The sequence below is a fragment of the Orbicella franksi genome, chromosome 8 (genome assembly GCF_964199315.1).
Source record: "Orbicella franksi chromosome 8, jaOrbFran1.1, whole genome shotgun sequence".
In the NCBI taxonomy this organism is placed as follows: domain Eukaryota; kingdom Metazoa; phylum Cnidaria; class Anthozoa; order Scleractinia; family Merulinidae; genus Orbicella; species Orbicella franksi.
The window spans coordinates 240,220-258,716 of record NC_138152.1 but is presented as its reverse complement, the minus strand read 5'-3'; the positions used below and the strand labels follow the sequence as shown (position 1 = coordinate 258,716).

The 18,497-nt window shown below is 45.3% G+C and overlaps 2 protein-coding genes across 2 annotated transcripts; one reads left to right on the top strand and one right to left on the bottom strand.

Moving 5' to 3' along the window:
- Positions 1 to 2,742: 2,742 nt before the first annotated feature.
- On the top strand, positions 2,743 to 4,305 carry LOC145496242 (uncharacterized). Its single transcript, XM_081475938.1, has one exon. The coding sequence runs from the start codon at positions 3,283 to 3,285 to the stop codon at positions 3,976 to 3,978; it is 696 nt and encodes a 231-aa protein (XP_081332064.1). The 5' UTR covers positions 2,743 to 3,282; the 3' UTR covers positions 3,979 to 4,305.
- Positions 4,306 to 5,588: 1,283 nt separating this feature from the next.
- LOC145495816 (uncharacterized) lies at positions 5,589 to 6,821 on the bottom strand. The gene is given in 2 exon segments (XM_081475397.1): positions 5,589 to 6,148; positions 6,150 to 6,821. Coding segments are annotated over 2 exon segments (1,074 nt in total). The 5' UTR covers positions 6,713 to 6,821; the 3' UTR covers positions 5,589 to 5,637.
- Between the last annotated feature and the right edge of the window lie 11,676 nt (positions 6,822 to 18,497).

The window sequence follows — 18,497 nt, the reverse complement described above, 5'->3', positions numbered from 1 at the left end:
TAAGCTATTTGACGCCATTTCCGGTTTATCACTGTCGTCCTCTTAGCGTTCACGACGTGAAAACAAGGAGTTTGAAGTTCTGAGGAAAACGTGAGTATTTTTATCCATTTATTTTCATCTTAACCTTTAAGAGGCCCTGCGCCTAAGAAACGACCGATGATTTCCGGCTAAAAAATAAAATCGGCCTATTTTTATCTCTCAAGTAGAGGTTACCGAATACTATTTAAAAATGAATTTCTTTTGTTTCAGTTTCGCTTTAAACCAAAAATATCGAGCCGCAAAGTTTTTCCGTCTGAAAGCAGCAAAATCAGGCCGAAAATAACCCCCGCAAAAAACTGTTTAGAAATTACTATTGCAACGCAAAATAATGAGAAAACTACACAGTGTTGAAGAAAAAGGCCTTTTAATGCAATATCATTCGATAAACATCAAAAAACTGCCGAAGCGATTAACAAATAAAGTTTCAAATATTGCATATTAAATTAGATGGAGCGTTGGAGCTGATTTTAAAATAATTATTTCTCAAAAGTTCAACGCTTTTGAAAGCAATCACAGTGATGAATGAGACATTGGAGGGATACAAATCACGTTTCTGGAAAAACATTTTTCGGCCAAAGTATATTGACCTTGTACAAAGCGTTCAAAGTTACCGTTTTTACCGTTATCCTGCTACTTCGGTGAAACACTTCTCTTTTGCCAATACGGCCGTGGATAGCGTGGTAAACGCCACTTTAAACCTTGCTAGGCATTCAAAGACCGTCCTAAGTAGAAGGAAGTAGAATTAAAAGAGAAAGGAAGATGAAAAATACACACAAAAAGAAAATAACTCGAAATTACCATCTGCTAACGAAAGTTGAACCTGGAAAATGTCGTCGCGTGACAGCGGCCATTGACGTCATTTGTATCAATAGCGGTGGGATCCAAACGAATGCACAAATAGGAAAACAATTTTTCCCGGCTAGAAAACGTTTAGTGGAACAATGTTATGTTATTTTTCACAAATGATGGTCACTCAAAAAGAAAAACTTCCCCAACCGCCACACCGTTTTGGCCGCAGCGTGATCTGAGTTATGGGTCACGACTGGATCTCTAGCCGCTGACCGCCCAAAGGACATTGCAGACTCGTTTTCCCACACTCTTGCGACCTTTACGTGACAAATGACGTCATTGGCCGCTGTCACGCGACGACATTTTCCAGATTCAACTTTCGTTAGCAGATGGTAATTTCGAGTTATTTTCTTTTTCTGCGTATTTTTCATCTTCCTTTCTCTTTCAATTCTACATCCTTCTACTCAGGATAGCCTCTGAATGCCTAGCAAGGTTTAAAGTGGCGTTTACCACGCTATCCACGGCCGTATTGGCAAAAGAGAAGCGTTTCGCCGAAGTAGCAGGATAACGGTAAAAACGGTAACTTTGAACGCTTTGTACAAGGTCAATATACTTTGGCCGAAAAATGTTTTTCCAGAAACGTGATTTGTATCCCTCCAATGTCTCATTCATCACTGTGATTGCTTTCAAAAGCGTTGAACTTTTGAGAAATAATTATTTTAAAATCAGCTCCAACGCTCCATCTAATTTAGTATGCAATATTTGAAACTTTATTTGTTAATCGCTTCGGCAGTTTTTTGATGTTTATCGAATGATATTGCATTAAAAGGCCTTTTTCTTCAACACTGTGTAGTTTTCTCATTATTTTGCGTTGCGATAGTAATTTCTAAACAGTTTTTTGCGGGGGCTTATTTTCGGCCTGATTTTGCTGCATTCAGACGGAAAAACTTTGCGGCTCGATATTTTTGGTTTAAAGCGAAACTGAAACAAAAGAAATTCATTTTTAAATAGTATTCGGTAACCTCTACTTGGGAGATAAAAATAGGCCGATTTTATTTTTTAGCCGGAAATCATCGGTCGTTTCTTAGGTGCAGGGCCTCTTAATTTTTTGGATTGAACGATAGAAACAGTCTACCTTTTTAGTTACCAGCCCTTGTATATATGGAAATAACTTTTTTTAAAACGAAAATGAAGCCTACTTGTAAACGCATGACGAAATGCTCAGACTGGCTTATTTGTGAAAATTTAATTCTCCTTCTTTCTAAGTTATTTCTCTGTAATTTTACAGTTTTATGGCAGTTTCTGTTTCATCTTTATCATCCGAATTACAATTCTGGTGTAAACTGATCTTTTTCTGCCTTTGAGGGTTGTTTTCAGCAATGTAAGTGCGGGATATATTTTTGTTTGTTGTAAACCAACTTTGAAATATAAATTACATTTGTATAGTAGGTTGCCCTATTTACGGACACTTCCACTCTTAAGATACTGTATTTCGTGGTAAAGATAAAAAGAAATCTGAACGATACGTTTCGAAGACTTGCTGATTAGTCTGCTTTCATTATTTCGTTTCGTGGCTGAGTTGGGCTCCGTTTAGACAGAAAGATTCAAGTTTTTGTCGAGGTATGTAAAAGTTTTCTAATGTGATTCGTATCGCACCTCGAATTACACTGATGACTTCTTCGCTAAAATCGAAAGAAAATGCTTTAAGCTTCGGAAAATAGGTAACTTTTTAAGTGAATCTTTTTCCATTTGACTTTATTAGACGTATTTTGCAATGATCGAAAAGAATAATTCCAAGAAAAAGGGAGTATTTATCTCGAAGCGAATCGATCGTCAGAAATATTAGGGCACCGAATTTGGCCAACTTTTTCCGTAATTACTAAGAAACCAAGCAGGTTTAGGCAGTAAAACTTCATGACTTACTTACCAGCAGTGAAAGCTACATTGTGAGTAAATTTCCGCTCGTTAATCAGGGGCGTAATGCTAGGATTTGGGGTCACACTATGTCACGCCCAGGGTACTTACATAGTCCACTGCAGATGTTCACTCCTGAAAATGGAGTATATAACTACCTAGCACTAGAAAAAATTTATGGCATGTTGATTCTTCGGATTCGCACTTTTCGCCACCTGGATAAAAAGGTTTGTTTGTTGTTTACTGAAAAAAATATCTCACAAAAGGGGGTCATGGGCACCCCAGGACCCCCCTTGCTATAACTCTGTTAGTGCTCTGTTGAGGTAAGATATTGTGGTTATTGCAAAAAGTGTCCGGAATTATAAGGCCAACATACTGTACTTCAATCCTCTTCAAAAATAATGCAGTGTGCCTTTTGCAAAAGAAATTCTGATCACAAAGACCGTTGCATGTGAAGTAATCAACCTCTTATCTTCATTTTATATAATTAAAAACCAAGAATTTCAACATGTTTGTTTCTTCATAACCTAGAACAGAAAGATGGAGTGGAAAACAGAATGCGATCTACTTCTATTGCAAGAAATAGTTGTGTCCGAACCTTACCAGTACAAGGCTTCAACAAGGGAGAGAGGAAAGATATGGGAAGATATCACAGAAAGGTTGAATGCCACTGAAGCGTTTGGAAATCGACTTGGACACAAAAGAGCTGTGAGAGACAGGTATGCCCTGTTGGCCAAGAAATTTAAGAAGAGAATGGCAGAAGAGGAAAGTGCGAGTGGAATTTCACCCGAGATGTCAGAAACGGACAAGCTGCTTGACCAGATTATTAAGAGATTTGAGGAGAGCGACAGGGAGGCTTGTGAGAATTCAGAACAGGGCGAGAAAAATAAAGAAAATGACAGAAAAAAAGCAGAAGAGATGAGGAAGCGTTCCATGGAGAAACTTGGAGAGACCAAGAAAAGAAAGGCTGAGGACGGTGAAGTAACACCCAGAAAGAGAGCATCAGGGTCGGAAACCCTTGTGTACTTGAGAGAAAAGGCTGAAAAGGAATTTGACCTGAGGAAAGGAGAACTGGAAGTTAAGAAAGATGAACAATCTGCACAACTACAGATGTTTCAGTTCATGCAACAACAACTACAGCAACAGCAACAACAGCAGCAGCAAATGCAATTACAACAGCAGCAGCAGCTTCAAAATCAACTTCTCATGACACTTATTGAAAAAATTAATAAATAAGTGTATAATTTAAGACATGGATAAGGTTTGTTTTGGGTACACATTTTTATTGGTTCATATCATGCAATTGTTTTATGATTTGATTGAACCACAAACATGAATGTCTGTTGAAATGTGAATCAGTTATTTAATTAATATTAATAATTTGAAGGTTTAAAAAGTAATATTGTACAATGCTTTGAATGTGTCTTCATCCTCTATTGTAACAATTTTTTTTACGGATTTAGACATTAGACTGGTGTTTTCTTTAAACTTCAAATATTCTTTAAGAACAAGTTCACCTTCATAATTTTTAGCCATTCATACACATAAAAGGCTTCTGAACATTGTGATCATTATTTAACACATATTTATACAATAAAATATATATTTCCTTATAAAAACCTTCATCATGTTGTCAATTAAACTTTTCCAATAGGGGAAAAGTTAAAAAAAACTAAGGGAGTTAAATACCCTTTAAGTAAGAATTTAGGTTCAGAAAAACCTTCTCTACGTACAGGGGAAGGGGCTGAGTGTCTGGGGTACTCTCGATCTGGCAAACCATAGTCTTGCCACACTGAAATTTAAGACAAGTTGAATATCAAACTTTTTTGATGCTCATTTCACTGTTACATCGCAGCATTTAACGAAACAGCAAAGCCATTTCATAATCAACTATGGTTCTAAGAACACTCTGCAATTAATTATGCCATTACTTCATATGAACATTATCAGAAGGGGGAAGGGGGGGGTGCAAAAACTTAACTCCCACAGCAGCAACCTTGTACAACTTTTCCTCAAACAATGAAATAAGAAAAGAAATGCCTGGTAAACGATTTGAAATTCCAGTTTGTTACATTTGTTATTTCTTGAAAAGACTAAACCCACAAATCTGACAGCAAAGAAAATGAAACACCAATGTTTTGCAATTAAATTACAGGAAAACCTGAGAACATTTAAGTTTTTGACATAACTCAGTTGTGCCCCCAGTCCCCTCAAAACAAATAGAATGGATGCTTCATTTTGTAAAGCCTACAATCAGCATGGCTTAAAAATTCTTCAAACTGACATGTATTAAGCTTAACTAATGGCCAGGGTGGGAGGCGCAGTGGCCTAATGGTTAGTGTGCTGGACTCCAGATTGGGCAGTCCGGGTTGAAGCCCTGGCTGGGGCACTGTGTTGTGTTCTTGGGCAAGATACTTTACTCTCGTAGAGCCTCTCTCCACCCAGGTGTATAAATGGGTATCGGCGAATTTACTGCTTGGGGGTAACCCTGCGATGGACTAGCATCCCATCCAGGAGGGAGTAGAAATACTCCTAGTCCCTTCATGCTACAGAAACCGAGATCAGCTCCGGCCTGATGGGCCACTAGGCTCGTATACAGACTTTCTTTTTTACTGATGACCAGGGGGTAACTCTCCTGGGTAACTCCCATATGAAAGGAATAAGGCTGCTTGTCTGTAATAAACCATGCCCTTAAAGAAGACAAATCCGGATGTTGCTTGAACTTAATTTGATCTTTGTTTGCAATCCTAAAAAATAGCTGAAAATATTTGTGGTTTATCACCAATTGAGACAACATCCAAGACTTGCACCCTACTGTACATGCAAGTGAGATGACATCATTCCAATCAATTTCATATGGGAGTCCCCAGGTACTGATTGATTAAAAATAATATCTTAAATAAAGTAACCCTGTAATGAAGGCGGTTCGACACCAAAGAACGAGGAAGTATTTGACCCATAAAGACATGAGTGGGCATTTCTTAATAAGGCACAAATAATATATATTTTGCCTACGGCACTGAGTCCAACTTTGAGATCCCTTTGAAAATCTAAAAAAGTAAAGTATTGCAAAATGTCTCCAAATACCCACTCCACAGCTGTTCTTACTTTACTCATGGACAAATGATATTGTTGCTGCTGCGGTGTTAAGGCATTGCCTTTAAATGGTCCCTGAAGGTGGACTCTCAGTGGGTATGCAGGGTCCCCATACACACAGAGTGGTTGGCCAGTTGGGGAAACACAGTGGTTTTCTAACATCGGTAGAAGGCCAGACATCGCCAACATCCCACTCTCGTGTCTTCTTCCCTCGACGGGACCAAAAAGGTTTGCGATAAGTCCATTGGGCGCAACAACACTCTGAAACTTTATTGCGTGGACTCTTTTGTGCCCATTCTAAAGTACTCTGATTTTCGCCAGGCCTACAGACTGGTCGAACCGTCGCATCTATAAATCCCCAACAGTTGTCAAGGGCCGCTCCTTTCCGGTAGATTGCTTCAGAGAATTGAGCCAGTTGTGCTTGAGACAGCCACGGTTGGTTCAGACGTGAGAGTAAACGTCCAAAGTGCACATGAAGCAAATCCATCGCTTCTCCCACCACCATGCTCAACTGGGGAACATGTCTTCCGAAACGCGGTACAAGGTCTTCGTATCTACACAGATACGCAAATCGACGTAAAAGCATACACAGTGCTTCATCGCTGTACATGGAAAAACGATTTGGGCAAGTGATTTTGTCCGGAAGATTAAACACATCGACTAAAGCGTATATGTCATGTTTCAAAAAGTGAAATTCACTTTTGCACTCGTCGTCGGAAAGACTGTCAAGATCAAATTTGTCGTATTTCCAGTACACGATTTCGAGGTTCTTCGAAGTGTTCACATCGTAAAGCAACAGTAGTTCTTCGTCATCAATCAAATTCAGGTCATTAGCGAGTAAAAGTGCTTCTCTTGCTTCCCTAAATGTAGCCATTTTAGCTTCAAGTCGTCTCCATGTCGTGTTGTGTTGCGTAAGGTTTGTTTACGTTTAGGACGGCAACATCATTGCTCGCGTGCTCAGCCCAGTCCTCGCGCGATCTGAGGTCGCCGTCTACATCGAACCGTCCTGTTGCGTAAGGTCTCTAATGTCAGTTCCAGAGAACCTTCGCGCAATATACAGCAAAAAAACATTGCGCGCCATGCAGGCCGAGCGCGTGGTCAAGCAGCCCACCTTTTACCGCACTGAAGCCCACCCCGGAGACACGCTGTATGTTTCAGTGCCAAAGCTGAACGTGAACGAGGTTCTGGTGCCGGACTCGCTTGCGCTTGTCTTTGACATCGACCTTTCTGGAGGAGAAGCCAACAACTTCCTCGTACAGAACGTCACGCGGGCACTCGTTAACAGGCTGCACGTGAAGTTTGGAGGCGAAACCCTGCAGGACACAGTCGGCTACGGCATCTACAAAATCTTTGATGACCTTTTCCTTTCACAGGAAGAGCGAGACAGGAGGATTCTCGAAGAGATTCAGAGCGAGGATCTGTGCAAGATCCGCTCAAACGCCGGAGACAAGAAAACCTCTGGCGTCAACGCCGAAGAAAAGCTGAATGAGGTAAACGGAAAAAAGTACCGGATCAGGCTTGACCATCAGATCCTAACTGATCACGACGTTTTCTACCCCCAGGCCCTTTACAACGACCTCAAGTTTAAAGTAACCCTTGCTGGAGCTGAACATGTGGGCAAAGGCTCTGATGTGACCAAGCTAAAATACAAGCTGACGAACATCCATCTCGAATACGAAATGATCTGCAGCAAGACTCTGGCAGAAGAGGCGTACAGCATTTACTCCAGCAGAAGAGAGTTCGCCTATGACCACGTGATGCGTTCCAAAGTGGTGGAATTCGAAAAAAACTCCAACACAAGGAAGAACATCAAAATCGATGCCCAAAAAAGGTTGATGAAAGCCCTCTTGCTACTTTTCATAGAGCTGTACGCTAATGGCGCCAGAGATTCTGAAAAATACGTCTTCCCGGATCTGACGAAAGTAAGCGTCACGATCAACGGCTCGCCCAACATAATTTACAACCACGGCGTCGAAAGCAAGGACATGTGGGAAGAGGCCCAATCCTTCTTCGTAAAGGAAAAAAATAAAACTGAGCACATGAATGCGACAAAGTTTTACACTGGAGATAATTTCGGGCTTCTGATTGATATGCGCACCATGGCGGACCAAGAAATGCCCGGAAGCGGCAGGCGCATTGTGAACAGTACAGACGGCGTCCAGCTGGAAATCGAGAGGAAAGCATTCTCAGCCGACTTGAACTGCCACGTATTCGTCATCGCTGACTACCAGTTGAATGTTATGGATAGACAGAAGGAATCTATACAGCATTGAATATAACATGGACCCGAGGAAGATACCCTTCAATGCTCTCATCGTGGGGCCGACCAATTCAGGCAAATTGAGGTTCGTAGTGGACCAGCTCTACGGCCCGTTCTCCAGAAAGTTTGACTACATCGTGCTCATCTGCCTGACGTTCACGTGCAGCAAGACCTACCACCGGCTTGGCGAAAACGATCCGAGAATGGATGTGATAGTCTGTGAGCACCACGACGTGGAAAGGTGGTTGAAGCTTGTGAGATGGCTTTCCGAGGGCACAACCACGCTCATTATCCTCGACGACTGCGTGGCCTCCAAAGATGTGAAAGGGCGTACAGGCGAGCTGGTGAATCTCGCCTTTTCCGCCCGGCATATGGGCATCAGCGTGTGGGCGCTGACCCAGAAGTTGACCGGAAAAACATCTTTCCGGGAGAACGTGGCGGCAATTGTCCTCTTTTACACCCCCTCGGCCAGAACCACGAAAGCCATATTCGAGGATTACGCCGGCGAGCTCTCCCCCGATGAGTACAGAGGATTGATTTCAAACCTGAAAGAGGGAAAGTTCTCTTATCTTATATTCGCACTCCACCACCCGTACGGAGTAAAGTTATTTGAATAAAAAAAATTGCAGCTGTATATAGCCTTGCACAATGGCTGCAGAAGATGCCGCATTAGCAGAAATTATGAATATTCTTGAAAACGAGCCCAAGCCATCGAGTGGTCCCGCAGGCAGCCTTGTTCCAACTGCCCCTGGACCTGACATTCCTGCTCTTCGCGAGCACCTGGCCGTGCTGGTGTCCACAGGCAAAGCCAAAGAGGCCATCGGAGTGTAGCTGACCCACAAGCAGGTGAAGCGCCTGAACGACAAAGAGGTCGAGAAATAATCAAACGCTACAAGACATACGTGGGCTCGAAGACAACGGAAAGCCTGATCGACAGCTTCATTTTTCTTGCAACCAAAGCGGTCGGAATGAGTGTGAAAATCAAAGACTCTTGAACAAAGAGCTCTCCAATCTGGCCGGCAACCTTGCTTTGAAGTGCAGACAGTTTCTTGCCGCGGCCAACGCGGTGTTCATCACCATGAAACATATTGATTTTAGTCCACAGTTGCCGTGTAGAGCCACCCTTCTTGTGATGAAAATGACAATCCGCTTGAGGGCATTGATGAAGTACCCGGCTCAGCAACTGCAGAATAAATGGTCACCATTCATCAACAAATGCTCAGGTCTTGCTGACAAATCGTTAACAATTAAACTTTTTTCATTTGCTTATAATACAGTTCGCTTCAATGTCAACCGAACAATCCAAGAGCGCGCCTGCTGCCGTCACTGAGACTAAGGCAGCGCCTGCCACCGATGTCACACAGCAAGCAACGACTCCAACTGCAATCACGCAGCGTGAAAAAAACCCCAGGCGTGTGCCCGCCAGAAAAATGGCCGCCGAAAAAATGCAGCTGGCCAGTGAAGAACAGAAGAAAGCGGCTGAGGCTTATTACGCAGAAAAGGAAGCGAAAAAAAAGCCGCCACAGCGGCTCCTGAGCCAGCCCCGTCTAAAGAAGGTGAAAGCCCAAAGAGCGGCAGCCTCAGCGCCAACCAATGGATCGCTATTGGCGGCATAGGCGATTCACTGCTTGGGATTTATTACAAACGTAAAGAGCTCATGGCAATGGCCAATGCCGCATTCAACAAAATTAAAACGCCGAAGCCCGCGCCTGAGCCCAGCTCCCCACCTGCGAATGTCGAGTCAGAACCTGCTCGTGCGACACGGCCAAGAGTATTAAAAAAATGCTTTGAACATTTGCGTGTAAAGTTTACCCACGATGCCAGAACTTAACACTTCACAGAAGATTATCACTTTCGCCACCCCTTTTGGTGTCACGTATTGTCTGCTCGGCTTTGGCCTAATGGTTTATCGCGAAACATTCAGACTTCTGGATGAATCCTTTGGCTTTTGTGCCGGAGAAGAAGAAACTGCAAGCATAAAAGTACTTAAAGGGGTCGGAAAGGTATTAATAAGAGAGGGAGCATTAGGAGAGGAAGACATAAGAAAAATAAAAGCAGAAAGTACCGCGGAGAGAACTTTCGCTCTTTCCTTATGTCGAGCACGCCATGTCCGACAACAAGCTTGTAAAGACCGTCATTGACGCCGCAACTCTCATGGGATTAGCCGCAGGCATCGGCTGGGCCGCGAAAAAGGTTGTGAAAGAGAATTTCACTTCCGATCCCAGCAGCAGCTTTATGAATTACATGAAGTTCACCGCCGTAATGGCGGGGAGCATTGCGCTAAAAGGGTACCTTGACGACCAGAAAATCCTCCCCGCCAGCATTTGAATAAATAAAAGTCTATTATATTGCGCCATGGCAAGTATTGCAAGCGTCGATGTTCATGAGGCTGTTTCAAGATCCGTGAGACAAGATGGAAAGAGCTACGACGAAGCACTCAAGGAGTTTCTTGAACGTTTCAAGCACTCACTTCTCAATTTCGACTGGATCGAGGCAAACTCGGACGAAAAAGGTGCGGAGGTTTTGAAAGGTATTCAAATGCGAGCCACCGAGAAGTATCAAAACGCCAAAGAAAAATACAAGACCCCCGAAGGCCTTCTCAACTGGATTGCGAACAACTTGGTACAATTTGAGGAAGACAGGAATGAATTGTGATTTGAAAAAAGCCTCTGCTATATAATACCATGGCGAGCATCGTAATCATGATTGGCGGGGCTGTGTTGAACGCCACAGCTTTTATCGGAGGCAATTATCTGGCAAGAGCGCTTGGCGGGGGCGGCAAAGCCGCGCTTAAAGAAACAAAGCGCTACAACAAGGCTCTCGAAGATTATCAAGCGGCTTATGCCAAATACACGCAAGACCGGACACAACTTCTCGACTGGATCGCGACCAACGCCGAAACAAAGGAGCAGGCCAAGCAGAACATGACCAACATGGACTACGCCTTCAAACTCTACAACCAGGTGCATCCCGGTGCGCAGGTGGCGCCGCCCAAGGAGCCCAAATTCTCAGATTTCTATCAGCCGAGCGAGCAGCAGAAAAACGGTGAACTCGCGTTCGTGGGTGCCGGGGCGCTCGCTCTGGGCTACGCAGCCTTCCGGTTCCTTTAAACTATTTTACGCCTTACTTATATGGACGCCAAACTTGCGAAGATTTACTACGAACCCGGGGCCTACAGGAAAGGAATCGCCGCGATCAAAAAATTAGCCGAGGCCGCCAAGGTACCTGAAGATGCTGGAAAAAAGTGGCTGATCAGGCAAGTGCTCTGGCAGATATACCTCCCCGCGCCGAAGCGGATTCCTCGGTCGAAATTCGACATCCCACGCCCAACAAGGTCCATCAGGCGGACTTTGTTTTTCTGCCACACGACAAGCTCCCTTGCGGCCGCAAAGTTTTCACATACACGCTGACCGTTGTCGACGTGGCCAGCCGCTACAAAGAGGCCGAACCGCTGACGTTGAAAAATTCTGATGAGGTCGTCCTGGCCTTTCAGAAGATTTACAAGCGCTCGCCTCTCGAATGGCCTGAAATGCTGCAGGTTGACCCCGGGCGCGAATTCATGGGTGCCGTCACCAAAGAGATGGACAAGCACAAAACCTTTATCCGGCGCAGGCGCGTTAACATTGACCGCGACCAGGCCATTGTCGAACGTTTCAACCGCACTCTGGCGGAGCGCTTGTTCGGGCACCAGTACGCCGTGGGGATGCTTCTTCCTGATGGCAAGCGGTCCACTGCCTGGGTGAAAAGACTTCCTGAAGTTGTTTCGGCTCTGAACAACGAGGTCGCAAGCCTTATCGGCAAGAAACCCGCCGTTGCCATCAAAGAAAAATCTGTTTACACAAGGCCGTCGACACCTTACATGAGGCCTGTTGGAAAACGCGAAAAAATCCTCCCCTCTCTTGTCCAAGTTCGTTATCTATACCAGCCCGGCGAGCTTGAAGGAGGCGTGAAAAGGGCCACGGACCCAATCTGGTCTTTGAAAGTTTTCGGCATTGAAAGGTCTTTTTCCAAACCGGATCAACCCGTTTTCTACTATCTGCGCAACAGACCTAAGCGCGGCTTCGTGCGTGAAGAGCTGCTGGTTGTTCCTCCGAACACTACTCTTCCTCCCGCTGACGTGAACTAGATGTTAATGGGGGCAAGCCCCCAAACCCCCCTTACTTTTGTTTAGCGGGGTATGGAGGTGTGGGACGTAGCCCCACTGTAATATTCAGTTGGTTCGGTGTGTATCCTGTCAGGCAGCACCCACCACTCGTCGTAATAAGCGCTCAGCCCCAGCTTCTCCTGCTCGTAAGTGACGATCTGGTCGTCCCGCATCCTGAAGCCTCTGTTGGTGGCCATGTCCTTGCTTCCTTCCAGCACTTCCTCAACCCGCTGCCATGTGATGTCGTTCTGCGTTTTCGACATCCCCTTCGTGCTGAACTTCTTGTTTTCGCCACCCTCTCCGTCGTCCGCGTAATAACACTTCGAGCAAAGGGCGATCATCCGGAGGCCCTCGAACTCAAGCTTGAAGAGACCTGGGGTCCGGCCACTCCACTTGTCCCAAGCCAGCCACTGATTTTTTTCCGCATCAAATTCTGCCTTCAGCTCTGGCCGGACAACGTCCTCGAGCCGCTCGCCCGAGATCGGCATGTAGTTGCTGTCCGTGTCCATCTGGATTGACTCGAAATCTCTTCTGTCGACGTACTTGTCGATAACGTCGTAGTAAAATTCCAGCATCCGCAGCTTCGCCAGCTGGTAGACGGCGATTCCCATCTGGAACGGCCGCCTGATCGTGATCCGAGGCTTGTGGCTTTCCAGCTCGTAGGCCTCCCCGATCTCGTCGAGGTCTTTGAAATACGCACTCCGCAGCGCTCTGTCGACGACCTTCTCGTCTTTCGTGTATATCACGTTCGTTTGCCGCTCCAGAGCTTCTATCAGTGTCCCGTAAGCGCTGTTTCCGAGCAGTTTGAACACTTCGACAAGCGGCGCCTTGCTTCTGTCCACGTCTCCTGTCCGGCGCACCTCCGTCACCTGCTCCACGAACCAGGTGAAGATCTTGCCCGCGATGTAGTCGATTGTTCTGGAAACCTTCACGACAACCGCCCCATTGTTCACATACCACCGCAGCAGAGGGGCGGACACCAGCATCCGTTCTGCGGACAGCGCCCCCACAAGTTTTTTTCCATCTCCGCGCTTTCTGCCCACTCTCACCAAGTACTCTTTCATGTGTTCCGGCACAGCTTCGGCGGGAACCTGCTTGTTGATGAAAAATGGGCACATCTCCTCAAACTTTGACCACAAGCGCTTTGGGATTTCGATGTTGACTTCGGCGAAGCCGAACCGCTCCCCGGCTTTCAACCGGCGAATCAAAACTTCAGCCGCTTCCGCTTGGCAGTCATCGCTGTAGTGCATGACCTCCTTCCCGCAAGGCATTTCTCTGAGCATGGTCGAGAGATAGAGAGCGCTGGCGTCGAAACCGAGAATCTTTTTGCAAAGACGCGGTTCTTCGAACTGATGCGACCTTATCCGTGTCACACCGGCCTCGTGCCGTCTTGTGAAAACCATGCTTGGTCCGCCAACAACCACCCTTTTGAGCATTTCATAAGCCTCTTTGCTTGGGCTGTAAAGGTCTGCTCTGTGCTCAATTGCCCATCGGAGCAAATAATGCAAACTCACCCCTGGCAGGCTCACCGTGTCTTTCAGAATGTCGATTCCTCTCTCGGTGTAGAAGCTTTTCATCTTTTCCAGCGCCTCGAGGCCGGGAGCGGCATCAAGATTGTTGTAATAGCGCAGCCAGTCTGCATCCCCTTTTCTTTGAACAGCCTCTTGCACTCCTCCCACTCCTTGCACATGAGAACGTATCCGCCCTTCAGCTTTGAATACCACGCCTAGTATTCTGGGAGCCCAGGGAAATCTAACTTTTCGAGCACGTTGAACCATTCGTAAGGGAACCAGGATTTGTTGGACTCGCTTCCGTAGGCTTTCACCCATTTTGCATAGCTCGTGCCCGGGCCCAGATAGTTGATGATATCAAGGAAACGGGCCCCCCAGGTGAGCAGGAACATGGTTTTGTTCCCCTTCTTGGCCACTTTGACTTTTTTTGTTACTTCGGCGAGAATGCTGAAGAAGTGGTTTTTGATCAGAATCAGGTCGTACGAGCCTGAGTTGAAGCCCACGACAGGGACCTGGTTGCACCATTCCTTGATTTTTTGCTGCTGGTCTTTTGGCAGCAGGTGCATGTCTTCTGGCACAAACTGCGCTCTCACCAGGTCTTGGATGCTTTTCTTGCGTCTCTTCAGCTCTTTCAGGAACTTGCGGACCAGCTCCATGGGTTTTTTTTCGCAGATGTGGGTGGGCTCTCTTTCGAGAGTGTCCCCGACGCTCACGAAGATCGGCACGTGCGCGTTTTCTATCGTTAACATCCCTGTTGGCTCTTTCCGATAATTTTTGTCGCCATACGCCTCGAAATCGTAGAAGATCGCGTGCGGGTAAGTTTTCGTTTGCTTCCTCAGGAGTTCCCCCTTAAGAAACCCAACTTCGCAAGCCGAGGCCTCAATTACTTTGTAACCGTTCTTTCGCAGAAATGCGGTCCGGTTCACGGTGGCTTGGTACAGTTGTTCGGCTGTTTTGCCGTTTGTTATGCCCTCCTGTCGGTTAGGATAGCATTTTGGGCATCCGTTGAAGGGGCAGCCGTGGTATTTCCATACCATCCTCGTTTTGTGGTGGTACCCGTCGACAGGAGAATACTTCATTTTCCCGCCTTCTTGAGGGAGCCATCTCTCGCCCCCGTGCCCGCACATTGCGTGGTGGATGTGTATACCCCGTCGCTTTGCTTCTCGCTCCAGCCACAAAAGCGCTTGCACCGACGCTGAGCCTTTTTGGTACATCGCTCTCTCGAAAGCTGTCTCCAGGGCTTCCACTTTTGTCCCCGAGCAAAAGATTACCGTTTTCCCCGCGCTGCAGGTTTGATGGTGGCGTTGCAGATGACAAGATTGTGTGAACCTCTGCCTGCAATGGGTGCATGCAAAGGTTTTTGCCAGCTTCGCGATGTCTTTTATCAAGAAAGCGTGGCCTTCGTAGACACCTATCGTCAAAACGTTTTTGAGTTTGGGGTTTGGGTTTGTTCTGAGATGCCATACCACTTCACCGTCATCCAAACGCCGAGGCTCGTAGACACGAATTTCGAGCCAAGATGAGACGGGCGAGCCCTCATTCAGATGGGCTTCCACCTTGTCGAGCTCGTCCAGAGACGTTTTCCTGAAGTTCGGTGGAATGGCATTGAGTTTGTAGAAACTCTGGGCCAGTCTTCGGGCTTCTTTTGTGCAACGATCTGTGCGCGTCCCTCCGTGCACAGCGAGGCATCGCCATAGGCACAGGTTGTCGTTATACACGTCCAAAGATACCATCGCCCGGCTATGGGCAAGGTTGCGCAGCCAGTCGGGCAAAGGCCCTGTTCCCGCCAAAGGCTGCCTGTCAAGCACAACCTTCACAACAACGTTGAAAAAGTTTTCAAAAACCCACTTCGTGGTGGCCCTTTCAACTCTTTCATTGTCGAGACGCAGTTCTTCCTGGGTGATAAGCCATTTTTCCGCGTCTTCCAGTTTGTTAAGCCACTGTGAGCCCTTGGGGTTCGAGTAGTACACAATAATCGTTCCATCCTCAATGTTTCGCAACTGGTACGCGAAAACGTGCCTCAGATAGAACGACGTGCTTACTCTTTCGCGTATCTTCACCGTCAAGTCTGGTGTCAGGTTTCTCCCCAGCCGTTTGATGAAACGCCATCAAATAAAATGCCGGCCTGTGATCTCTTCCCGATCTTTCTCTGCATTGTCGAACAGATCCAGAATCTCGTTCTGGTAGTCTGTCACTGTTCTGATTCTCCGCGCACGGAAGGAGTCGAACTCCCTCAGGAGCGCTTGCACTCCTCTTTGCCTTCTTTGGCGTGGAGGGGCTCTTGGCTCGTAAGGCTTCAGAAGAAGAGGCTCTTGCAGACGCGCCCGCGTTTCTTGAGAAATTGGTTCATCCAGCACGTTCTGGACAACCTTTCTTACCGCTGGCACGTTTTCTGCAAGAAGTTCATCGAAATAACGTAATACCGCGGGATCTATTTTAGCGAATTCTTCTTCCAGTCTTTCTTGAATGCTGGAAGACATGGTTCCTTGGAATATAACCGAAGGTTACATTTCTCTAACTGGTGTTTTTCTTTCTTTCAGCTCGAGCGAAACACGTTGAAAGTCTTGTTTTGCTTTTTCTTGTTTGCGGTAAAGACGCTGTTTTAGTGCACCCCCGCCGCAGGGCTTGCAAAGATGGTAGTCGCACAGTAGTCCGACTCCGCATACTCTGCAGGGCTCTGGCTTTTTCATTCCTTTCTTCCCGCGGCCACCTCTCGTGGCGGGACGCGGCGCTCCCGCGCCCCTCGCGCACTACTCCACCGCCCCTCGTTTGGCGGGGCGCTGCGCGGGGGTGCCACTGTTGTGAGTAGTATAGGGGGGATTAACCAAATACTATTTCAAAGAGGGAGCCGAATTTCACCGTTTCGTGCCCCCATGTTCATCCAGCCCGAGCTTGTGAGGGCCGGACTTGATGGTGGGGGCTTCGATAAGGTAAATGAGGCTCCCTGTGCGAAATGGTATTTGGTTAATCCCCCCTATACTACTAAAACGGGCAATGTTTGCTTTTCAAAAGCTGCTGTTTTAGTGATGCTAATTTGGGTTCTTTCCTGTAACTTTTTCAAACTGCACTTAGTTCACCATCGTTGTCACTTTTAATTATTTTGTAAGATATGATGGCAATGTGTCTTTTCTATACTTTTGTGAGAGAAACAAACTACTGCTAACCGGTCGTTTCGCCTACACGATCTGAGTCGATCCACCTGCATCACAATACTAAAAAGCACTAGCAAATGAGTTAATAAACTTGAAGATCACCAACAGGAAGAGTTTATGTGCAAAAAAAAGGAAATAAATTTCATCTTTAACTTGAAATGATACAGGTGTGTGTACATATGTTTTCGTCGAGGCAAGAAGTCATCTTTACTAGCTTATAATGCTGAAGTGACTCGCATAATGTGAGTGTGATTTTTTCTGCTTTGTCATCAACTTCCCTCTTGTTCGGACTTGTGACTTTATAAACAATAACAGCTAATTAGTGCCTCGTGCAAGGTAAGAGTGATTTTTTGTGTGATTTTTCTTTCTCTCAGTCTTTCACAGCAACCAGTTAATATAGAAATGCTGTCAATCTGGGAAAGACATTCCTTGGCTCAGCTGATGGCACTGCAAATGCGTTTGGTTAAAAAAAACAAAAAAATAAAGAAATAAAAAGGATAATTCAAAGAGCAAGATACCGCTCCCTGCACTGAGGCTAAAACATTGAAACAGTGGGATGATTTTTCTAGTCAGAGAAAAACTGTTGAATCATTGGGTAGCCGGAGAGTACCGTATGGCACTGAATTTTTGTGGGTTCTAATTTTTGCGATTTTTTGCAGTTTTTTTCCACGATTCGCAAAAAAATTTCCTGAAAAAGTTTCTTCCGAAAAATGTACTCCATGATGAGAGCACGTTGTGAGTGACACTGATTACAAAATATTGCCGAGTCACAAAAATAAACTGTTGTTGCGTGATTTTCCTTTCGACCTCCCTTTCACCGAAAAAAGTCTGACAGTCAATGTTCATTTATCTTCCCAAAATAACTTCGACTTGAAGTGCATATGACATGAAAAAAATATTTTCTGCTTATTTGAAAGGCCTTTCAAAATACAGAAGAATGGCGTTTTTCTTTTTGAGATATCTTTTTTCGTTTTAGAGATATTAGAGATATTAACGAAATCAGTAATGATGTCATATAATTTTCAACTAAAAATGGTAAAATACTGAATAAACAATATCTCTAGGAATATTGAAGCAGTGTTCTTGAAATTTGGTACCACAAATGTACATCAAAACAGAAACAAAATGACACCCTTAGTGCTGTTGCCATAGTAACTCTTTCGGCTCCAGTCTCTTTCTGTCAAAAAACCAAATATCCCCATTTGCAATCTCTAAAGTGAGACAAAGGGTCCTACTTGGAACCGATATAGTTCCCATATTGTCTTAACTCTCATCATTAAATTGGGTGGGGTAGATGGTTCTTGGTTTAAGACAAAAACTGGGAATTTCAGTTTTTATTAAGACAGCACCAGCGGTAAAACTGTTGTCATGGCAACAGCAGTAAGGGTGTCACTTTGTTTCTTTTGTAATGTACATTTGTGGTGCCAAGTTTCAAGAACACTGCTCTAATATTTCTAGAAATATTGTTAATTCAGTATTTTACCATTTTTAGTTGCAGACAATATGACGCCATTACTGATCTCATTTGCATAATAGAAAAAAGTCAATATCTCTAAAACGAAAAAGATATTTCAAAAAGAAAAACGCAATTC